Source organism: Copadichromis virginalis, linkage group LG11 (assembly GCF_057382275.1).
Source record: "Copadichromis virginalis isolate Kocher_CV1m ecotype Utaka linkage group LG11, C_Virginalis_male_GT1.1, whole genome shotgun sequence".
Classification (NCBI taxonomy): domain Eukaryota; kingdom Metazoa; phylum Chordata; class Actinopteri; order Cichliformes; family Cichlidae; genus Copadichromis; species Copadichromis virginalis.
The window spans coordinates 17,312,509-17,337,837 of record NC_140628.1 but is presented as its reverse complement, the minus strand read 5'-3'; the positions used below and the strand labels follow the sequence as shown (position 1 = coordinate 17,337,837).

Genomic DNA, 25,329 nt, shown 5'->3' with positions numbered 1-25,329 from the left:
ACATTAGCATTTACTTCTCAGTTTTTGCATTTAAAAAAAAAAAAAAAAGGATCACATCAAGTCAATTAAAAATGGCGTACTTTCAAAATGATATGTCAATCTTCAATACTTGGTTGGGAATCCCTTTGCCTTAATCACTACCTCGATGCGGCGTGGCATTGCCTGGGAGTCGTGGAAGCCCAGATTTCCTTGATGCTTGCTGTCAGCTCTAAAGGTTTTTGGGTCTGGTGGACTTCATTTTCCTCCTGATAATATCCCATAGATTCTCAATGGGGTTTCGGTCCGGCTGGCCAGTGAAGGACTGTGATGGCATGGCCATCAAACCAGGTTTTGGAGCTTGTGGTGGTATGGGCAGGGGCCAGGTCCTGCTGGAAGATGAAATCTCCATCTCTGTACAGATCCTCAGCAGAAGGAATTGTGAAGTTTTCTAAAACATCCTGGTAGACTGCTGCAGTGACCTTGGATTTAAAAAAGAGTTTACCAACACCTGCACCGGACTTTGCACCCTAAATCATGACTGACTGTGGATATTTCACACTCAAGCAGCTTGGGTTCTGTTCCTCACCCGTCTTCCTCCAAACCCTTGGACCTTGATTCCCAAATGAAAGGCACACTGTACTTTCATCGGAAAAGAGGACCATGGACCACTGGCCAACAGTCCAGTCCTCCTCCTTGGCCCAGTTGAGTCGTTTCCGACGTTGGCTCGGGCTCAGAAGTGGTTTGACCCGAGGAACCCGACAGTTATAGCCCATATCCTGGATGCATCTGAATGTGGTGGGTTTTGAAGCTGGATCTCTGCCATATTCTTAAATCTTCTGTTTGATAATCTGCCGAAGGCCACTGTCATCTCTTCTGCTGGTGCATCTTCTGCCACATTTTGCTTTTCCACTAGACTTTCCATTGATATGCTCAGACACAGCACTCTGTGAACAGCCAGCCTCCTTAGCTATGAACTTTTGTAGCTTACCCATCCTATGGAGGGTATCAGTGATGCTCTTCTGGCCAGTTGTCAAGTCTGCAGTCTTCACTTTATTGAACCTAACTGAGACAATTGAAATAAACTGAAGCAATTTAATGACACCTGGGAAAACCTGTGCAGGTGCTTTTAGTTTAGTAGATGAGTTTGTGTGTGACACTGTTAAAACATTCATGCCCTGTAAAATTTGCTTCTAATTTTTTGAATTCCTGTTTTTGTGGGTTTTATGAGCTGGAAGCCCAAATTATGTACCAATAAAAAAACTACGTACTTGAAATCATTTAAGTTGTGGGTCATGAATCTATAATCAATGAAAATTTAATGTTTTGAATGGAAGTATGGAAATAAACTTTTCCATGATATTCAAATTTTTTGGAAAGGGTCTGCATGTCTGTATATATAGATAGGTAGGTGTGTGTGTGTGTGTGTGTGTGTGTGTGTGTGTGTATTAATGTATGTGTACGTGCTGACAAACAAAATCTCATGAACCACCTTTAGCAGGAATAACTTGAACTAATTATTTTTGTCTGACTTTATCGCTCTCTCATATCATGGTGGAGGAATTTTGGCCCACTCTTCTTTCCAGTGTTGCTTTAGTTCATTGAGGTCGGTGGGTATTTGTTTATACAGAGCCACAGGCTCACCCCACAGGATTTCGTTGAGGTTGACATCTGGACTTTGACTGGACCATTGCAACACCTTGATTTTTTTTTTTTTTTTTTTTTTCCCCTCTTGCAGTCGTTCTGTTGTAGATTTTCTCCTGTGCTCGGGATTATTGTCTACTTCACGACACTATTTAGTATCGTTGATTCAATGACTGCAGGCTGTCCAGGTCCTGTGGCTGCAAAACAAGCCCAAATCATCACCCCTTCACCACTGTGCTTGACAGTTGGTATGAGGTATATGTGCTGATATGCTGGAGGGGTTGTTTAGTTTTTTTAGTTTTTTCCAAACACATGCAAATCTGAAAATCTAAGTCATGCTGCCATGTTCTTTTTACAAAGAAGAGGTTTTCCCTGCAACCCTTGCAAACAAGCCATACTTGTTCAGTCTTTTTCCCATTGTAGTGTCATGAATTGTAAGATTTAACATGTTTCTATGAGCACTGCACAGTCTCACCTTTGGGTGACGTTACTGTGAAGATTGTGGCATTGTATTAACACAACAGAATAAACCAGACCGGCAAACTGCCACAACAACGTCTTTTATAACTGATGATCAGTTAATTAGGTGCAGCTGATTAGTTGCACCTGGCTGCTACTAACCCTCACATTTCCTATGGAAACAGTAGGGATGCACTTAATTTTTAACAGGACTGTTGATAATCAACAGCTGATGCCAGGGGGATTTTCAAAAAAGGATTTTTGGTCTGTTTCCATTTTATTAAAGGGAAATGTAATGTCTTCATTGCAGAAAAACCCCCACTTTTGAAGCATTTCAGCCCTTCATTATTGTTTTTGAATGAGCTTGGGTTTATTCATTTAAAAAAAGGAACTGGAATTCGAAACACCACAGAAACGGACACAAAAGATTAATGACAAACCAATCCGTCCCTAGATAAAACACATGCAAAACAAGTCTGATCAGACGTGGGCACATTGTCATACATAGGATCATGTTATTCAACGCAGTCTCCCTTAGAGGTCAGGTTTATCAGCTGTTCCAAAACTTCATCGATCTTCACCAGCAGGTGAACTGTAGTTGTTTAGATTATTTCACGTTTTCAGTTAAATCTAATGGAAGAGCTCCTAAAGTGAACCCTGAGGGGAGACGGTTTTGTTTTCTAGATTTATGGTGATTCTAAAACTGTTTGCACAAGTGGACTGTAATGTTTCAGCTCTGTTTGTGAATGTCATGTTGGATTATTTTGGGATATTGAAGTTTCCCTCTTTCCATTTGGAGCCACAAACATGGAAAGTTGCTAAAAACAGATTGAACTTTCTCAGTTTGCCTCACTCTCATCCTGCCCTGGACATTTTGGATATTCCGATTTGTAGATGACCACTGTGGAGTGGCTTTTTTTTTTTTTTTTCCTTTTCTAACTAAATAAACTGTGACAAAAAACCCACGATGGAGACCATCTAGCCTGGATCTCTGATTAGCAGAGTGAACAGCAGCTCCCCTCATTGCTGTTATGGCACTGAGGGCTCTAAGCCAGACCATCCAAATGCTGACGTCACCCCCCCTCATCCCCACTTCTGTGCACTGCAAGGAGCGGGAGGGGAGGGATGAAGAGAATAAAGTGATTGGTTTACCGACCCCCTTCTCCATGACACATCATGAAAATAAAAGTGCTGGAGGCCTAAATTATCACATTCACCTTAACCGTGCACTCTTAGATGTTGTTTTAGAGACAAATCCAAACCAGCAGCTCTGCCTGTGGCTAACAGGCCTCCTGACCACAATGTCTGGATAAATAAATAAACAAAGTGAGGACAAAGGTCACCATAAGTTTCAGGATTTATTTTTTAAACATAGGGTTTCCCTCACTCACATTTTTTCGGTTCTAGTGACCAAATCATGCCTTGTACCACCGGGTTTTTGAGTAGTAATGTGTTCTTTTTTTTTTTTTTTTTTTTAAACTACCTGGCTCCTCTGCTGGTTGAAGTGTAAGAAATATATCTGCCCTGTTTTGTTTTTTTCCTTTTTCTTGACCTCCCACTTGTAGGATCACTGACGTGGACAACGGAGCTGCTCTCACATGAAAATAATTTCCTGAAATAAATAAAAGATTAAGTGCCACACCTAGTGGCTGAAGGGGGTAGAGCATTTACAACTTGGATTCCACTGGGTCAGAAAACATCAGGAGAAAATGGTATTCTGCACACGGCCACGTTTATGCGTGTGGCTGTTTTACCTGAAGCCCTCCGTCACCAACTTTAATACGTTCATTGCCCTTTGTAATCACTCATCTGCAGGTCAGCCGGCAGTCTGAATGTCAGGGGGGAGGGGGGGGGGGTAGTGGACGAGCTCCAGCTTTTCCCCACGAGGTGAGACGCTCCTGACTGAAGGAGAAGGCTCACCGACTTGGATATGTCCTTTCTTTGGGGTCACGTGGGTCACCCTGGAAGGCCCGGCATGAGGGGAAAAGCGGAAAAACTCCCAGAAACGATTGAATGATTGATCCAAGTTCCACAATTACAGCCTCTCCGACGATTAGCATTAATTTCAGAGAGGGGGTGGGGGTTGGAGTAAAATAGGCGTGACCATATGGTTGACTTTACCCATGCTATTACCATAAATTATGCAGATAATTTTTCTTTTTCGTGGGGTGAACCTCTAATTATTAAATAGGGCCATCGTCAGTGGAATAAAGCTCAACCGAGATAGACTGGCTGTGCAACAATTACATCTCCAGTTGAGAGGAGTCAAAAACTTTGATTTGAAACTTCTGCCGAAGGGCATGTTTGGATGATGATTTGGGTCCTAAATAATCTTGTCGTTTGGCAGAAAAAAAGTCCATTGTATACGGACTGCAATCCCATTATCCAGAAACGAATACATCAACTTTTTTCTTTTCTTCTTGAATGACGATCCAGCTTTTTTCTTAATGCTCACTAGGACCCAGAGGCAGCCTCGGATCGGCCAGTGTGGCCGAGTTTGCGCTAGGGGGCTAGGGGAAGGAGGGGAGAGGAGGGAGGGTGGGGGGAATACAAGAAATGTCATCTCGAACATCTGAAATAAGGAGCAACACACAACGCGAAGAGTCTCCACACGTGACAGCGACACGGCGCTTATATCTGGCAAAAGGCAGCAGCGAGCATCAGGACCGATCGGGAGTTCCAAGTCACCGCTCAGTCTGAGCAGCGCGCAAAACGCAGACTCACTTCACCGGCTCTCGTTTTACGCTCTCAAACAAGCAACACATGTGTTTCTGCTGGAAGCCAAGTGGACGAGCCTGAGAGAGGAAACGCAGGTAAACGGAATCTAAGCACCCCAATTTTTCCCCTTTCTTTACAGAGAGGAGGAAAGGACCCCCTCCTCCTCTTTCTCCTCCACCACCTCCCCTTCTTTACCGCTACCACCTTTTTCCTCCTCCTCGGACCTCTGTTCTCTTCTGGAGACACAAGTTTCTCTCTCTCTCTCTCTCACTCACACACACACACACACACACACACAGAGGGATGCTGCACGTTCCCCATTCGCACTTGCACTCAGAGGTGGGAAGCTGAAAGTGGAACCGGAGCGGAATTGCACTTAATCTTGTGAAAGGTACACAACATCACGTTACTCACGGAGCGTTATTATTATTTATTATTATTATTTTTATTTTTTGGCGACCACTACGCACAGTTGCCTTTATTTTTATTTTTATTTTTAGAGAGGGGTGCCCTTTGAGCTTTACATTTGCGATTGTTCCGACACATTAACACACAGAAGCTTCTCTGCTTTTTTGTTTTTTTTGGGGGGGGGGCTTCAGTGCACTCCTCTATCATCCCCACGCATCAGTGTTTAGGGAAGGTGTTGATTTCGTTACACTGTTATCACAGTAACCTCCTTTGTCATTCTCCCCCTCAGCGCACGGACACTTTTACTCAGTGAGGATCAGCGCGCTCCATAAAATGATCCCAGTCGGCGACTTGATACGATGTCACATCTCGTCTTATGTTTGACACATCCGATGACCAGCTAAAGAAACGTGGAGGAGGACGTTTCACAGATTTCGAGATTTTAACTGGAGTCCGAGCTACACACCGCCGTCCAGATGCAGTTTCGACTCTTCTCATTTGCCCTGATCATATTGAACTGTATGGAGTACAGCAACTGTCAGGCGCCGTCGCACCGCTGGAGGAGAAACAAAAGAGGTAACTAGAAGGTTAAAACCTTCCAGTATTACAGGAGCATCACTTTTAAGGGTTCGCAAAGAGTTTGTGTGTGTCCGGTGAGGTAACTAGCCTAAACAAGGTTGTTCACACACTCTGTAAAAAGTCCTCTTCGCTCCTACTTGTAGCCCCTGTTTTGTGCGCACTAAACGCGGGCGGAAAGTTGTTGGGTTTTGTTGTTGTTGTTTTTCTTTTAGAAAATGAAATTAAATCTGAATTTTGTTTTCAACGCACGTAACTTAGTGCCGTCGATCCAAACCAGAACATTCCAGAAATCCATGCAAAAAGGAGAAAAAATGAATAGTTGTTTGAGCTACAGCTCATTCTTACAGCATCTCATGTAACCTACTGACCTCTCTAAAATAAGATTTTCCACATTGTTTAATGATTTCAGAGCCGGTAACTGGTGCGTAAAATGTGCGCAAAATGGGCCACGCGCATCCAAAATGACAAAGAGCGAACTGGATTAGCGTTAATTCAGGCTATCTGTGGATGTTCTGGTACCAGAAAAGGTGCAGTGTGTTGGAGGCACGTAAAGCGCTACATAAATCGTAAAGCGCTACATAAATAAATAGCGCTTTGGGTCTGTAGCGAGCAGGAGGTGACTTATTCAGTGGACAGATACGGAATCCCCGTCCTCACACTTATGGATGCCACATCTCAACTCCACCCTCCCTCCCACCTACCACCTCTTAAGCTGGTTTTAATTGATCTCATAACCACTTTAAACAGTTGGTAGGAAAAGCGCATAACAATCACCCTGCAGAGGCGCAGGAGCTGTGAGGAGGGGTCGGGGGCAGGAGGGGGGGAGCAGCACCTTCGTAAATACCACTCTCTACTCTGTATGAATGAGGAGCCAGCCGGATTAGGAAAGTGGCCCCTGCGGAGCCCTCCTCAGACCTGTGACATAACACATTGCCGAGATCCTTTTTAGGGTGACCGTGAGAGGAAATGTGGTCCAGTTTTCGCATGGCGCTAACAACCCACGTCTAAAGGTAGGACACTTGAAAAACTCATTTAAAGTCAAAGGGGGGTGGTGGTGGTGGGGGGGTGGGTTCATGTAAATTGTAAGGCAATCACATATTTAATCATATGCGCTGCGTGCCAGGGGGAACCTCCACACTCTGCAAGCCCTCCACTGCCCATCTGCAAATAATCAGGCAATCACTGCGGGGTACTGGCACACACACGTTTTTCAGCCCCTCTCTTTCTCTCTGCATCTCTCTCTCTCATTGCACCGTGCAACTTTTAGATAGCACACAAGATATGGAGTGCCATTTATGTGGTAAGAGCAGTGTTTCGCCCTTAAGAGCGCCTGTAATCTGCAGGGTTGGATGGTCAAGCAGCAAATCCAGCGGTGCACATTTGTCTTTAGGTGCCTCTTTATCTGTGCTGCTGTCTGTTTGTGTGTGAGGGAGAGTTCGGAGAGAGAAAGAAGGAAGAGAGCTGGGGGGTGGCCTAACCAGCGGGGACGAGATCAAAAGGTTAACTTACACATTTGACCTCAAGAACAGCTTCAGGCTGAGGACGATAAGCTACACACTGTTACCGCTCACTCTCAGAGCGGATGTTACACTTGTCATGCTAACCCCGTGCAAATATGCACAGGTTTGGCCTTTATTGTAATGTTTAAAGTATACGTGTGTGTTTGTGTGTGTGTCTGTATTGAGGGGGGTGGATATACAGCACTTTGGGCCAAAACTGCCATCCTAGCAAGCAGTGGGCAGTCAGCCAAGTCTTCAGTATTTGTTTCCTTCCTTTATTTATCACGGTTATATTGAAAGAAGCATGTGTAAGAGATCATTGTCCAATAGGCCTAGAAATGCTTGAATATTTTTCTAGCCCTCAAGGTTCCTGTGACAGTTTTATATACAGCCTGTCTGGCATGCACGGGGAAGCTATCCAAAGCTTTCAGGAGTGTTGAGACCCAGGCACGTTTAAAACTCAGTTTGGCCGTGCTCGGCTCCCCCAGGCGAAACTGCTGTAACGAGGAATGAAAGACATCCTGCTTAATTTACCAAACACTGATGAGTATAAACAAAAGAAAAGAGAGTTTTTTTGCCACTGATATGCTATGGCACACGTAGCCGCATAACTGAGCGAGGTGTAAGGAATGGAGATGCCATCATAATGAGGGGAATGGGGGCGGGCGGGTTTGTCAAGGAGTAACGCTGCCGTTGCATGTGACCCCCGGCGCGCGGTCAAGATTGGGATCTTTGTGTGGTTTTCTGGGCTGGTCTGGTGTTGCTCACACACTGCATGGCATGAACCAGCCTCTTGTTTTGACTGTGGCAATTGTGCATATACACTTAAAAAAAAAAAAAAGAAGTAAAACAGATGACAGAATATATTAAATTTACACCTCCTTACCCCCTATCGTGCCCACTAGAAATAGGAAAATGATGCCAATGAGCCCTGCTATGATATCATAGCTAGACACAGGGGTATTACTTTTCATTTTTATTCTCTGGCTAATGATGCCACCTGCTGACTCCATAAAATCAGGCTCGAGTAGGAGCGCTGCCTGAAGGAACAGGGATACACAGTGGGGCCCTAAGCCGTTTTAACTGGTAATGAATAGGTAATGGCAGTCGAGAGTGGTGAAAAGTTGCCATGTGATACTGTTAACCCTTTGTGCATCAAGCCAGAAATCCCAAATTTGAATTCCCTGCAGGTCATAGCATGGTTCAGATCAGATTCAGCTGTGGAATCTGTTACTCAACTGTGTTAACTGGGTTCCCAGATGCTTGTTTTTTTGCGTGTTTTCTGTTGAAGGACCAAAGTGATTAGATTAAACCAATGCAGAGTTGGAGGGGGCGAGGCTAGAGATGCATGACACTTGCAGCATGGATGTGTTTGTGTGTGTGTGGGGGGGGAATATGGTTTTAGTGCTAAAAATCACAAGATGTTACTGAAAATGAGTGAAAACGTGATACTCTCAGGTAGTGGACTCTTCTTAACTGATTCTATGGTTTACTTTGATAATACAGCAAAAGTTTGGTGGATTTTCTTTTTAGATGCAGCTTAGCTACTTGCACATAGTGCGCTCTCTTTTCTGAGCCCTGCACATCAGCCTGTGGACCTGTGTGTGCTGAAAGCTTGCACAAAGTCCCAGGTTTGTGGGTGTAAGTGTTAATGTTGGAACACAGCACTTCAGCGCAATATAATCTGTTGATTAAGTGTTTAAGGGGAATGACAGGGAACGCTCCAAGAAGCTGCTTTTAAACCAACCCTCGCTAGTCTGGAAAAAAAGTGTGTGTGGAGGGAAAAAGCCTGATGGCACGTCTGTTAACAAGACCTTCTCACATGATGCCACTCTACTCCAGGTGATGTTAGCACTGCAGCCTCACTCGTCTGTTTTTTTTTCTTTCTTATTCCATAGCTAACACTTGAAAGTGTGTTTGTTTTATTCGTGTGAAGCACGGGATTGGTCTCCGGAAAATGCTGAAAAGCCATCGGATCTGATCTCAGCAGAGATCCGTCCTTCTCACTCACCATCCTTGGAGGTTGTGCTGAGGAGAGAGAGGAGGGGGCTTTTTAGGGGATGAGGAAGGCATATTTAAGCAGATCAGCTGGAAGCGGCTGAATGTGAACAGCATCACCTGAGAGGGATTACAGCGGGCTGAGTCTTGACCTGAGCTCGAGCTCCAGCGTCAAGGAACAGAGCTCTGTCTTTTTTCTCCCAGGCCCTGTCAGCTAAGCTTCGAGAAGTGTAAATCTTTGTGTGTGTGTGTGTGTGTTTGTGTGTGTCTGAGAGAGAGAGTGAGCGAGAGAGGAAGAGTACTGGCAGATACATGGACACCCTGCAGGTGCATGTTACCGATGATCAAGGGTCCACAACACACATCCTCTCCCTTCACCCACCCCAACTTCTTCAACTAATCATGTTCACGGTCTGTCTTGGGGATTATCGTGGCCATTAAGGACAATGATTCACTTATGCACTATATTGATAAATCACATTAGTCTGACCCAGCCTCCGAACTCTGTCGAAAGACTAGCTCCTCGTCTGACCTGCACGTCGATCCCGGCCTGTAGTGCAGCTCCCACTTCAAGTCCCAGCGGTATCAGGTGAAGCCGGTGAAAGGCTCCTCAGTGCGTTCGTGCCATGCTACACTGCTGAAAAACCCCCAGCAAGAGGAAAAAACATGCAGTGGCATGAACTTTCTTCTGTAGGGAGACACAGATCTGGATTCTTTATTGGGCTCCACGACAAAGTAGGATGATCCGATCTGCTTTTTCTCCACTGTTTTACCATCTGAAAAATTCAGTAAATCCCAATGAATGAATTGAGTTTGCTGAATAACCTTTTTATTTATGAGCGTGTGATCGTGAGGTAGGAGATGTACTCATATTCGTCTATCAACTTCTTCCATCTCCAGATTCGGGCTCTCTTTCATAAATTCTCTCCCCACCTTTTTTGGCTTTTTTTTTTTTTTTTTTGATAGGGAGGCTGGGTTGGAGGGTTAGGAGGGGGATACGCATGGGGATGTTCCTTTCCAACTTTCAACTATTGTCATCTGAGGATCCCATATACTGGCAAAGCTAAATGCCAAACAGATGTTTTCAATTTTAGGCGATGTGTTACCACGCTGTAAAATTTTTTTCTTTTTTTTTTCGGAAATGTGAAATAAAATAAAGCTATTATATAAAATCTTAGAACACACTCCATGTTTCCTCATGGTGACTGGAATCTCTCAGCAGCAGACAAAAACTACAGTGTCTGTCCAGAGTGTGAAGACTTTTTTTTTTTTGCATCCCTCACCTATGCCTGTTCCTTCGCAGCAATTACACCTTAATACGTTTCCTTATAAAGCTTCTAAATATGAGCAGCCAATTTGGTCCAATTCTCTCAAGTTTATTGGGCCATAAAAGATTCTAATGTTGGGAATCATTTCTAAGTGCCACACATAAAACAACAAAACAAAAAGAGTATTTAAAAAAAAAAACACATACAAGGTCCTTCCAGGTGGGAGAGCTGCCCAGAGCTGGGGATGGAGCCCCTCGAGCTTACACCAGAATGCATTTCCAGGCTGCTTACCTCTCACGTTACTAATACACACCTCTAAAAGAATCCAGTGAAGAGCTGTTTAGAGGTAATGATGTGAACACAATAGGCATCTATTGTGTTTTTTTTTTCCTCAATGAATCTAATCATGGGAATTGTTAAAATGAGCCATTTCCCCTTTCGCTTTACACAAAACAAAGCATTAAAATTAGGCTTAAAGCTGGACATTTTAAGAAATGTGTTCATTCACATGAGTTAGATCATGCTTATGCCAGCAGCCAGTTCGCTTAGTTTAGTGTAAGCGCTGAAAACAGTCAGTCTGACTCTGTCCAAAGGCAACAAAACCACACGCAAAGCTCACTAATTAACACAATGTAATTTAACACACTACAGAAAGTGTAAAAACTACACTTACACTAGTGGGATTTTATATTTTCCCTGTAACATCGGTTTGTGTTAAACTGCAGTAAACTACTGCACTTGGATTCGCTATTTGCAGTTATTCTAGTTTATTACAATTACATATGTATATACAGTATTCTTTAAGGTTTCTACAACAATGTAATTATTATTATAAAATTGTAAAATGGTGTAAATATTTATGTACTGTTTTATTAGCTGACAGACTGCTGCTGTATGTTCACATAATACACATAGCAGTGATACCTAATGTTCTCATGACCTCCACGAAAAAAAGGAATAGGTTGAGTGTTGAGCTGTCCTTTCACATTTTAAGAAGTATAAAAACTTGTATAAAAACATACATTTCCTTCTTTACATGTTGATTATTTTCCTATTTTCCTTCTTCTAGTTATTACATGAAATTAGGCCAGTGGTGCTCGAACTTTTACATCATTCCTCACACGGCAGGAAGAAATACTTTCACGCCCCATCTAAACAAAACAATGACAGAAAAGCAGCTTTATTCATAAGATCAACTCATTCACAATGAATCCTTCAGTAACTTTTGTTTTAAACAAACAACTGTAACTTTTGTCACTAGACTGCTTCATTCGTCTGCACCACTTCTTCAAAAAAGCAACAAGTTAAACAGAATGTCAACATTCCCAAACATGGAAAAATAAAGTTGGGTCTTAGCCTTATAAAAAAGAAATCCAGAAACGTGTGAACAGAGATGAAAAATAAAGGATTTAGTGAGAGTTTAATACTTTTCACTCTTAGTGGCTGCAGTGAGCCTGTTTTTGACTGCAGAGCTGTGGCGGGGCGTGGTCTGCGGCACGGCTGCGGGGGAGGCAGACGCACCTGAGCGGCTTAAAACAGAATTAAGTGGGTCCTGTTGTTGTTGTATGTAGGCTGTAGCCGAAACGCTTCAGCTGCGTGCGTAAGGCGACAGCCGCAATAAAGAAGCGTACTGAAAAGTGCGAACATGTGGCCGGGTCTGTTGTGCTCCAATCCTGGGTTTCGGCACCACTGTAAATGATGCACGACAGACCTGACCACATGTTCGCACTTTTCAGTACACTTCTTTATTGCGGCTGTCGACTTACACACGCGGGTGCAGCTTTTCAGCGGATGCGCATATTATTAACGTAACTGCCGCAAATTTCTTTGTTCCGCAGTAAAAGGGATTCCGATGTTAAACCTGACTTTTCTGCCAGGTAACTTGCGCCCCACCTGCCAGAACTGTGGGTCCCACCAGCTGGGTGCGACACACACTTTGAGAACCATTGAATTAGGCTAGCTTCAGGCTAGCTTTAAGCTAGCTTGAGTCTGATGATAAGTTTTATGTTAAACGTCCAGATATCAAAAGTATATCGATAGAAATCGTCACTTTTGGAAAACGTACATAGCATACATAATAGAATATTGAGCACATTTATCACATCGTGTGCTTTTATCACTCCAATATGTGAAATGGTCAGGGTTAGGGTGCCCTTAGTCAACACTACACAGCATAAAATGACAACCAGAAAGCAAAAAATGTGTTTTCACAACACATAACATGTAATTTTCCTTAAGATATTTTATGAATATTCCATTTCTTTATAGCCGGCTGGCTCTAAATGTTTAGTGGATCATTTAGGGCCCAAGAGCCTTTGGAAGGAAGGCTAATGTATAGTGTTTCTAGAAAAAGCCACACTCAGTATGTGCTCTTGTTTACCATATTGATATGATCCTTTGTGTGCGTGTTGACTAGTACCTACTTTGCATTGATCTGCAAAGCCCGGAAATCTGAAACTCAAGGAGGCCCCTTGAGAAAATACACCAGCATGTACAGAAACAAACACACACACACTGACTCGAGTTTGGTGCTAAGGTCTGCTTCAATGCCTGTTAGAATGGCTCTAACAAGAAGGAGGCATGGGGCTCTCTGATTGCTACCCCCGTGCCCAGCCCACCCCTTAACACTCGACAGATGGACAAGACTCCTTCTTTTTTTTTCTCCCCCCCTCCCTTCTTTTATGGGACCTCTAATTATGCTTACATGCCACATCAAAATAAAGCTCAGCATGTAATGCCTTTGGTATGGAGAGGAAGTGAGCTGGTCAGATGCAATAAAGCGTCTCTCTGCGGCACGTCTGTAATTTGGTGGCCTGAGTATGGACACGGAGAGGTAAAGGTAGGGAAGTCCCCACTGCCGCCTGCTGAGTGCGTGGTGCGGTACAGCCATCTATGGAGTGGCACTGAGGTGCTTTATTGAAGAACGCTCAACAAAATCCGCTTTTCTTGCTATCTTGGTTTGCCAGTATCATTGTATACTGTGTGAAAGACAAAACCAACGCACTTTCAATTACATATAACCGTGACAAGATATTTTACCCCCACCCTTGATGCATCGTTGGCGGGGACTGTAAGCACCCTCTGTTATGGCTTTGTTATGGTTTTGGCTGAGGTTGAGGTTAATGTTGGTAATTGGGCACCCTCAGACTAAATAAGGACTTGCCTGTGGAATTAGGCTTGGACTAGTTGAGACAAGAGCTTTGAATGATACAACGTGTCATGCTTAGACCGGATTTTTTATTTTATTTTTTGGTTTTGTTTTCCTGGCCATGGAGCTGTGTTGAGGCTGGCCTGTGCTTCTGTCATCTAACTCTCAAGCCTCGTGGTGTGAGGAGAGGAAGGCCTCATAGCTGCCTGTGGAGTGCAGAAGCACCCGGTGTGTTTTTAATCAGAAACAGGGCTGGGAGTCATTACTGGGCCTTGATGCTTAGCTCATTGTCTCTTTGACTCCCTCTGTGGAGAGAAAGGAAGGCAGAGGACGAGGAGGAGGAAACAGACCAACAGCAACGTAGCCTGCGTGTCGGATTTAAAAAGGTCTTAGAGGGTCATACCCTGTAGACTTATGAGGTCGGGGTAGAAGGAGCAAAAAGGAGTGATGGGAACAGAGAGTGCACGATAGAGGAAGGATTGGATAAGATCTGGTCTGTCTCTTATCAGAGCAAAGCAACAAAATTGTAGGTCAATCTTGTAATGGAAGGTATAGTAACAGCAACATTAGCCTCAAGGCAGTGAAGTGTACTTCTTCTCCTGTCAGATTTATTCAGTCTCACACCCCAATACTTGTCACTCAGCTTGATGAGCTGTGAGATTATATCCGAGATAACAGAGCACCTCTGTGTGTCTTTAAACTCCTCGCTAAACGGCTAGCATCCTAGCTGTCAAACTGTAAGTATGTACGCTCAGTATCTGAGCTCATTCCCAACCTTGAGCTTGGAAAAACAAAACATCTGTGTTGGCTTTTTTTAAGTTTTCGCTCAATGAGTTTCTTTGGTGCCGCAGGTGACTCTCCATGGGGAGCTGGTTATTTGTTGGAAAAAGGATGTGTTTTCGACATAAAATCCCCCCGAGCCTTCCCAAATAACAGTGTTTTATTTTTATATGTGCTTATTTTATCAGAATTGACAGGTTTGGAACATGCAGCATGTGATACTAGCAATGAATGGGCTCTTTATAGATGGGATCTGTAGTTTGCTTCTTCCTGTGAATTTCACAATAAAAGTCACCAACACGTACACTGTGTGACTGATGTACATAAAATTGCTACACTCTCATTTAACATTTTAGGATTAAAATTTATATTTTATTTGACTAGTTATGAAAAATATTTTTTCTGAATAAATTTGATCCTTATTTGTATTAAGAATGTCAAATTACATAGAAAATTCTGCTTATACACTGTTTTGGTGAAAAGAAAAAAAAAAGAAGAAAAATAAGAAAACAAAATGAAAAAATAAACTTTCATTAACTATAAAAATGAATGAAATTGGTTTAATCAATAATTAAACTATTTATTTGTTTATTTATTTATTTAGTATTTTACTGTAAAAGTAACCCTAGACATTGGTTTGGTTAAATGAAGCATAAACTTTTATTCCATCTAAAGGCCACAAGATGGCAATAGCTGTGGTTGCAAAATGACTTCCAGTCACAATTAAGTTTAATTACGTTTTCTGTCTTTACCTCTGCAAACACTTTCCTGGTGGGTTTATGGGCTCAGTCACTCATTTTGGGACGTATTGAATAGAAAACTGTCTCATTTGCAAATCTTTGTCATACTTTGTTTAAAAAAAAAAGGATTATCCATGCTCATTGGCTGCCAACTCATTATTGACAACTCACATGCCAAAGAGTAGTTTCACAGTCAGGTGTGCACCTCCTCAACACATCTGATTTTTATTTCTTTAAACCAAGACGATGACAGTGAAAATGCTAATCTTGAGGCTTTAAAACAAGACTTCAGAAACCAGTGGATGATATCCATCCTTTAAACTGTCTATGAATGACGCCCAAAGACAAAGAAAGTTACACTAAATATTACACTAATGTAATAGTGTGATGTCATGTAACGACAGTATTTTTTAGCTGTTTTCTCTAGAAGCAGATATAAATAATTATGTTAGCCTTGTAGCTTCATTCACTCATTTTCACTGACTATCCTTCGAGCACGAGTAGTTGCCGCTTTTCATGAAACACCAGTACTAGCAATCAACAGGCTCTCTGTAAATGCTCTCTGTTGTGGGCTTCTTCCTCTTCATGCATTTCACAATAAAAGTCATTGACATACACACTTTAACCCAGTGTGAGAAAGAAAACAAATTCATTTTAAACTGAAGCAGTAAGAGGAAGCATGTGCATTTTCCCACGCGTGCAGAACAAATCTGGTTTAAGGTGTGATTGAACAATCGAAGTACCAAAACTAACTTTTGCTATCTAGACTTTCCAGCTGTCCGGTTAAATCATTAGTGATCCGTTTGAGATTTGTTTTTGACCGTGTGACAAATACCAGAGTAGCAAGTTCTTTTTACTGTGCTGGGGTCTCTGCAAACTTCTACAGAATATATGCAACACTTAAGCTGCTAATGTCAGTCCTTGTAAATTTTTTAAGCCAGGCAGATTTTACGCACTAAGTTTCTAGTTGTTTACTTCTTCGCTTTGCTTAAAAATAGGGATTGTTTCATCAAATACCAATTCAGTCCATTGTTAGTCTAAAAGATATTGCTTAAAGCAGCTTCATTGTAAGCACTGCAGCAGTAAGGTTTATTTCTGACAGTCTAAGTGGGCTACACTTGGACCGGATGTCCTCCTGTGATTGGCCTAGATATTGCTTACAAATATTAGGAAAAACCTGGCTGAATGACTGACAAATTAACAAATGAAAATGCATCCATGTGGGACTCACAGAATAGGTTGATGCTTTAAATGACTAGAGCAAATTGTGAAGTCTCTGAGATTTTGAAGCAGTTTGTTGGAGCGCGCTCTCGATTATCCCCGAACTAATATGAGAACGACAAGTTAGGTGTAGTTTCCTCCCCTCTCAGTCAAATCTACACTTTGGGTAACGCTGTCCGTCACTGAATGAGATGCAGTCCCATTTGTTTCACAGAATGGGCACAGCTGTGTTCACTGTAATACAGTTCATTTTGTTGTATTGTATGCAGCGTTGTATTTTGTGGTCGGGGACATTTTTGTCGCTGTTTGTCTTGTTGTTGTTTTTTCCTCTGGCTGCATGCCACATGGGCTTTGGACACAAATGCACACGCACACACACGAGTGAAAGTCTAATTGCGGGAGAAAATTTTTAAGCTGTTATGATTTTAATGCAGCGCATTTTTATGTTGCGCCTTGTCAAACAGCACATCAATTGTGGTGACTGCCTTTGACTTTTCTTTCTCCATTAGGGTTTCTCACTAATCTTGTTTTAGGATGCAGACAATGAGACATGACTGTGGTAGAGACAAATGCTAGACAGAGAAGTATAAGCTTCAAAAGAACAAAAAAAAAAAGAAAGAAAGAGGTCCATTAACATTTGTCAAATTCCTTCACCCTCCCCCCACCCCCTTCTAGTTATGCACTTGTGTTACATCTTGGCTGACTTCTCCTTAACTGGATATTATTTGATTTGGAGTAGTGCCAGGGCTCAGGAGCATGCGGCCTTAGCTGTGTAAACAGCTGTCACCAGCAGGAGTCATAACTAATAGGTATCTGTGGACAAGGGTCATGTGTAGTTTATATGTTTACCAGCTAATGGCTTCAGAGATGGTACCGCCTTGGTGCGGTAATGAACACTAGTGAAGTGTAATGGACAGCATGGGGCTGCTTAGCATCAGCAATGACGATGAGTGCACACATTTGTATTCAAAGGGTGAAAGCCTTAGTGAAATAGAATAAGAAAAATAAATGATCTCACCTCTACATTTATTTGATATATGTAACAAAGAAGATACTGAATCTTTATTGAGTTGATTTGCTCATAGCTGTAGCAGCAAACGCAGCGGCGTGCAGGTAAAAGGCGGCCACAGCCATTCAATCCATTCATCTGTCTCCATTGCATGTAATGATAGACTTGACAACCCTCCTACCACCCAGAGGGTTTTGGATGCGAGTATCGGCTTCTTAAATCTTATTGAAACATCTAACACATACCTTGGAAGCCTGTGTTCTTTTTTTTGTTTTGTTTTTTTTTTTGGGTGCAGTAGTCAAATACTGAAGAGCACGTGCAGTATTCGGGCTGAAAGAAAATTCAGCTACAGCAAAATGCCCCCCTCCTTCATGCGTTATGAAAGCATTTATTCCAAGGTTCTCTCAAAAGGCAATATAAGAAAAGAAACATGTCCTCCCGCGGGCTGAGTCCTGGCCTCTCAGAGCCAACACAAGCCGGTTTCTGTTAAGAAATCTGGGCAGTGCCAACCATTCAGGTGCCGGTTTGTGGTGGTGTGAAAACACGAGGCCAGATGTGACCCAGGCACCTGCTACAGGAGCAGGCGGCTCTACGCAAAACTGTACATCGCAGACTTGAGAAGTACCTCAGATGAACTTCTCTTTAAAGATTCTTTGTGTATGTGTGCGCTTTCTGGTAATTAAGTTAAAGAGAACTTAACAAAATAATGGCAGCTTTAGTGAAAGAAATATAAGTCTCAGCCTTCTAATGACCTGTGCTGTGACCATTTCTCTCGTCGAAAAGCTGGCAGCAGGCAGTTAAGTGAGAAAACAAACAAGGTTGCGGTATTTTCCCGTGAAAAAGTCGATATTGGATCCAGTCCAGTTTTTCTTTTTTTGACAGAGAGAGAAAAGTGTGGCTTTGATGTTTAGGAGTTTTAGGTTTTTTTCAGTGTCAGGCACCACAACTGAAAGCGAGACCAGGTCTTTGCCATTTGCCCCCTGTGGTGCTCTCCACTTTTGACCCCGGTAAGCACGTCAGATCTCCCTTTTGGCCTCAGTGGGTGAAGTGCGAGTGTGAAGTAGTATCTTGTTAAGCACTTAATAAGGAAGAATTTTTCAACAGCTGTTCATGTTCTTTTCGTTTTTTTCTCTTTTTTTTTTTAATGATAAATGACTTGATTCAAACACATTCTGTGAAAATGAAGATTCCATCAGGTGGCAGCTCTTTGCTCCTGCTCCCGTCTCCCAAAATTTGGCTACCCCTAAGAAAATAAATAATGAAACTCTGTGAGGCGAACAGAAAATGTCAAAGCTTTTAGTAACTGGCTGATTTATGCGAGTCCTCACAATTGGCAGTCTTTTCCTGGATCTAACATTCAGTGTGTTTTCTTAACGTCCAAAACCAGTGAAAAGAAACCAGTATGTTTCTTTTCACTGTTCCTTTAAACTTTCATTCTTTTTCATTTAAGATAAAACATACTGTATGTTTTGTTTTTGTTTTTTTAAAGTTCCTTAGCAGAATAATTGTATATAAAACATGATTAAGTTACACAATACAGTGGAACCCCGACTTACGAATACCCCATTGAACGAAATAATTCAAGTTACGAAGGCACTGAATGGCAATATTTCTGCCCGTGTTACAGCAAAATGTCCGTGTTACGAAATCCGCTGGCTCTGATTGGCCGAGCCCAGAATGCCCAGAATGCCTTCCGAATGATGTGACAACCCCTTGGCTTTCGTAATTGCGCTTCGCTGTTCCACTAGCCTATAGCCTATCGTTCAGCATCACCTCACTCAAAAGGCGCAATGGGTGCTTCGACTTACGAAACTTTTTGACTTACGGAAGACCCTCGGGAACGAATTCATTTCGTAAGTCGGGATTCCACTGTATAGAATTTAATATTAAAACCTATATTTGTATAGAATATTAAGATGACCCCTCCTGCGACCTGCTCTGACACTAAAACAAAGTCACAATTATCCATGAGGAAACAAAACTCCTGTTTTGTTATAATCTGAATATGTGACTTTTGTACTTTATCTTCGTATAACCAGCATTTCTTAAACTGTGCGGTGTATGGGGCACAGTGCGTCATTTATATTAAAGTCATCGTCATCATTATCTGATCAATATTTCATATCCAACTGAAGTTGCATAGAGTGTGTTTAACTTGATAGGAGAACTTTTATTTTACACCTTTGACCTTGAGTAATGGTCACAAAAAAAAAACCAAGTTAGCATATCTTGACCATCTTAAGTTGAGGCTAATAAATGTTTTTGAGAGAGAGTAAGTTTGTATAATTTAAAGTAAAGCCAAGTAATCAAATTTTACAATGATGGAATTTGCCCTACCTTCAGCTACTATTCACTAACACTAATTCCACAATTTACTGTAATTGCTAAACATTTAAAAAGCGTGAAAGTAAGCTAATTTTTTCAAGTAAAAATCTGAGCTTTTAATACAGCATTGATGGCAATTTCTTATATTTTTATTTCAGAGTTCCACGTTTAGCAGTTCATTGTGATCCATCCAGCTTTTTCTACTTAAAAAAATAATTTATTTTCCCAGCTTTGTGAGCCAGTGATAGGAAGTAACAAAACCTTAAGTTTACGGTCTGTTTTTGCATGACACTTCAGCAAAAGATGATTATCTTCCATCTGGAGCTCCAAAAATATGTTTCTGGCAAGTACGAAAAAGTCACGTCCAAGTTTTTTTGTTTTTCAGATGTGTGAGCTAGAAGTGGAGATGAGTTTAGTCAAGGTGATGACACATGGGGAGGGGAGCGTGTGCACGGGTTAGGGCGGGAGAGATGGAGCAGAAGCTACATGGGGTGCAAATATGCCAAATATGCCCGATGACTTTGCTGATCCCTGTGATGTCCTCGGTCGCCTCCTGCACTGGGAAAACCCACAGCCAAGTCCCACCCAGCGGTGTAAGAGTGTGTATTTGTGTGTGGAGGTGCGTGTGTGAGTGAATTACTAGACTACCCACACGGTGAGCTACAGGTGTGAAAATTAGGTGTGAGGTTTATGTGTGATAAATTACCAACATGTGGCCTAATCACAGCCACTCCACCTTTCCCTCCACCCAGCTTTTTCCTCTCAGCCATTTCTTCCTTCTGTTCTGAGAACACATTTTTCCCACAGCTTGAGTGAATTTGAGGGAGTGTAAATACTGAACTATACAAATTCCAAATGGGTTTCTTTCTTTTGGGAATTACTTCTTATTTTGCATGTCTTATACTTCATAAGTAGTTTATGCTCTTTCAGTCAGTGTCAAAAACTGTTAATGTACTGACATTCCTGATATCAGACTGCCTAGATATACACTAGGTTATCAGTTATCAGCTTCTCCTCATTTCTTTATATTTTGTTAGGAAAATGGGGAATGGGTGCCGTGATTCACTGAAATGTAAAACAAAAACAAAGTTTGTACAGTTCTAACAAGCCTGAAAGTCAATGGTATGACCATCTTTATTCTTCAGCACAGCCTGAACTCTCTTAGGCAAGCTTTCTTAGAACTTCTTTAAGCAGTCTTCAGGAATAACTCCCCAGGGATCTTGAAAGACATTCAAAGCTCTTCTTTGGATCTCTCACTGCTTCACTAACGTTTAGGTCTGGGCTCTGGGGAGGCCAGTCAATGACTGATAGTGTACCATTGTATGTTTTACCATCCATGTATGCTTGTGTTGCATTGGCAGTGTGTTTGGGATTTGCTGCCAATCAGACACTTGTCAGATGATTTTTGCATAGTGGATCAAAGTTCGACTGTACTTTTCTGCATGTATAATTCCAACAATTTTGATAAACATCACTGGCTTAACTGCAGCCCAAAACCATGACAGATGGCTGTAGACACTCACTGTTGTACCTCTCTCCCGATGTCCTCCATAGATGTGATTTGATACAATGATTTGATCAAAACACTACATCATCACTACAAAAAACCTGTTTCCACTGATTATCAGTCCAGTTCTTTTCTAATTTGGCAAAAAAAAAAAAAAAAATCAGATTTTTCCTCTCTGTTTGCCTTCTTTAATAATGGCTTCTTGACAGCCACACTTCCACTGACACCATTTCTGATGAGGCTTCAGTGGACAGTACATGGATCAACTCAAGGGCCCAGTGCATCTCTGCACACCATGCTGAGATATGCCAGATTTTCAGCTATAATCTCTTTGGGAATCAAAAATACTGTTTTATTTCTGGATTTTACTTTAGAAGTGGGACAAAAATTATATGTTTTTGTGACAAGCTGCTAGTAACAAAGTCCTTAAGGACACTATTAAAACTGTCGCCTGGCTAAGTTGTCTGTTATGTATCGACACACTCGCTTGATTTAGGTGCGTTTTTTTTATGCTCGAATAATTTGTCATTGTTAAGTAGCTTCGCAAAAAGCAAAAACCAGATCTGAGAATTATCTGGTACAAGGGCTGAAAATGGACCATCATCTGCAATTAGCTTACTACATACCTTGCCGTGTTTGAATGATGCAGATTTTTTTTTTTAAACTGTATTTTGCAACCACATCCTGGACAATTGATCTAATCCTTTCCAAATGTGCTATGCATCACCTCTGGAGTCTCACGAATAAAAAACCATAAAACAATTTATTATACTCCATGTAGTTTTGCAACTAAAGGTCAATGTGTTGGCACAAATTTACGTAGAGGTCCATAATTCATCCAGGCCAGTCCTTTAAAAAAAAAAAAGCATAAAAATGTCCACATTCCATCACCTCACTGGTTTAAACAACATGTTTGCTATTGATAAAATCTCCAATATCCAACTGCTTGTTTGTTAATGTGCTCTGAACCTGTCGATTTCACTTGGCACCATCGTTAGTCTGGTGTGAGTTACTGAAAATGGGTTGAAATAACTCTGGTGTTTCACAAGAACATCATCACCTTTTGTTGAAATTTTGAAAAAAGATAGACAAGAAGAAGCAATGGAGCCAGCAAGAAATGCAAACCACATGTTCATCTCATGGTGCCTGTTTAGGGGGTGATAAAGTCCATCTTCGTGACTCATCAATTAACTCCTGCAGTGCCCCAGTGATTAAATATGACAAGATCCTTTTGCACCTGCACTGGCCAGTCCTAGTGTAAATGTATAAAACAAGTATTAACCACCAAGAGAATGAAAAACAGATGATGACCCATCACAGGCAGCAGACAGGTTGATTTTTTTTTTTTTTTTGTCCATTTTTACTGAAACAATGGCAAGAAAGAGAACAGATTTCATGTGCATTAAATAGGGAATATTTTGTGCATTTAATAGTGTCAAAGTGCTACAATTAACACTGTTGTTTTTGGTTCATTTTTTTCTAAACCACTTTAAAGCTGTGCTGTAAATCTATAAAATATACCAAAAATAAAATAGGCCCATAAATGCAGCGTTCCTAACAAATGCTTTTTAAAGTGTCACAACTCTTTTAGAATTGACTTTTTTTGTTTTCTTACTCCACTGGAACAAAAGTTTAACATGATTAGAGGTTTGCATTGTTTCACTGCATTGTTTAAATAATGCTGACACAGACTGCAAACAGATATTCTGCTGTTTTCATGGCAAGGCAAAATTGTAAAACATTTATGGGACCGCAACCCACAATGAAGAGGCGATGCCGTTAGTTGACCACCACATCAAGGTCATTCTGTTTTTTCCCCCTCTCATATATGACCAGCTTTTGAGCAGCTTTCCACTGGCTGAAGGGTGTAAGTGTCCATCACTGTGGTTGAAAGTGTGAAAACACTGCGAGAGGCAGGTTAGTGATTCATCTTTTATTACGAATTTCCAAACAGGAATTACAAGGTCTCTTTCACATCAAGGAATCCAGATGTTGTGTCTGACCCGAATAAGGGACTTAAGTCTTAAAGATATTAGGAAGTGAACTAACTTGGGGTCTTCATACAGACTTGAAAGGAGTGCAAGGTTGAGAGTTCGACTGGACAGATGGGCTAAAGGTGCAGAGTGTTTCCAGATAATCTTGGAAGCACTCTCAATGTATCTCTATTTGACCAGCTGCAAAATCAGGAAGGACATTCAAATCACACTTTGAATGAACTTGCAACCTTGTTGCATTAAAAATGTTGCTTTGAAGACTGTGTTCACAGTGACTTTGGTGCATAATAATGGTGATAAAACAGTAGTAGATGGAGTCATAGATTCTTGGCAGCCTTGCTTTTATATACCGGTAGGAATATAACCAGAACAACAGCAGGTGTTGAGCTTCCTTTTGCAAAGGGTTGTGTTGCAGAGGAGTTAAACTCATTGACGCAGACTCACTCAGACTGATTACAGCATGTTTCTGTCTATCTGCATTTATAAATTAGATGTTAGTTATTTGCAACCCTTCACCAAAACCTTCACTTAGAGTCTAAGAGTGGTTGCAATTAGTCTGTGTTGAGCCGCAATGGTTTGTAGACAGGTTGCCTCCCATCAGGCAACTTGTCGTTAAATTATGTTTGAGGATGTTGACTGCTCAATCTCTGGGTGACCTGTTGTTCATACTCTCATTTGGTTGCAAACAGCAGAAAAAAATCAACCACCAAGTTTTCCTAGTCACAAAGAGGTTGTTGTCCTGTTTTTACTCTGACGTGATAGAGACATAGAGCTAGGCCACATTGAATTTTAAAGCTGCAAAACAACCAACATTCCCTTGAAAGCTCACTAGGCTATTTAATGTGTTTTATCTTGTGTAATCATGTTGAATCTATGCGTGTACAGCAAATAAATTGTCTTTTTATGGGAAGTTTGAAACTTATGTATGTCTTGGCTGAGCGCAGTAAATAGGGAAACCACCAGAGACTCTAACATGTTAGTTCTCATGTACACATTAACCCTACCAGTATCAATCTTGTTATTTAACTCTCAGAAAAAACACAAACAGAAAAAAAAAACTCCAAAAAATTGTTAAAATGTCAAACTATTCCTTCCATTCATTTGCATCCGTGGTTATCCAGTGAGTCAAATCTATTTTTCTCACCTGCATGGCACTGTGGCCCGACCTGTTGAGTCACACCAAATTAAATTAGTTTGACTTTTTGTTTTATTACGCACTAAAAAGTGTTGCCTTCATGTTGCCATTTTTCCACTTGCCTGTTTGAACCATAGCTGCCTGTTTTACCCATTCGCCATTACATTAACAACCACGCTTTTAAGTGAGGGTTCAAATCCCCGAGCTGCCTGCGTCGCACGGTGGATCTGTGTCACAAGAACACTTTGGCTGGGGCTAATATGTCTGACAGCAAAATGTGTTTGCTCAGTCTCATGCTGCAAAATCATTATAAGCAGCAGGACTGTCCCAAATTATAAACATGTGCTTACAGTATGATCTGTTAAAGTAAACCGGGGGGAAAAAGGCATAGATCCTAAAACCTGACTGTTTCCAGCTGGAACAGAGTCAGAGGCAAGTCCAATATATTTTCTGCTAAATTGGAACAGAAATGCGCCTTCAGCACACAGGCCCAAAGTACCCCCCTCTTTTACCCCTTCTGCTTTTACTCCGCAATTTTTTAGCTAAGTGCGACTTCCAAATTCATGACAAAGTCACGGGCCCGAAAAGCAGGTCGTTTGATGTCATTTTCCATGCTCGAACAATGTTGAGATGTTACAACCGCTTGTGAACTGCGGGTGTGAGGGCTGACACTGCTACAGCTATGGAGCGTAATCCTCGATAGTTTGGTGGTTTGAAGAGATCCAGAAAGTGGCTGCTTTGCTCCTTCTGGTACGATTCGCCGCCAGTCAGCTGGAGGCTGCTGCGCTGTCCTGTATATGCCCTTTCCTTGTCCCATGCTTTCTCTTTTTTCCCCTTAAGTGGAACAGCAGTAAGCTTATACCAGCATTTAAGGGGAACAAGTGAGGTAGACAATAAACAATAATAGTCCCAGTGCCACGA

The 25,329-nt window shown here is 41.7% G+C and overlaps 1 protein-coding gene across 3 annotated transcripts in view; it reads left to right on the top strand.

Moving 5' to 3' along the window:
• The first annotated feature begins 4,643 nt into the window (after positions 1-4,643).
• Positions 4,644-25,329, top strand: part of rspo2 (R-spondin 2) — a 63,405-nt gene continuing 42,719 nt past the window's right edge. The window contains exons 1-2 of one of the 3 annotated variants that reach the window (XM_085473384.1): positions 4,644-4,892; positions 5,495-5,781. In XM_085473384.1, the coding sequence (XP_085329510.1) occupies positions 5,582-5,781 (200 nt within the window). In that variant the 5' untranslated portion in view covers positions 4,644-4,892; positions 5,495-5,581. The other 2 variants (XM_085473383.1, XM_085473385.1) reach the window with 2 other exon arrangements.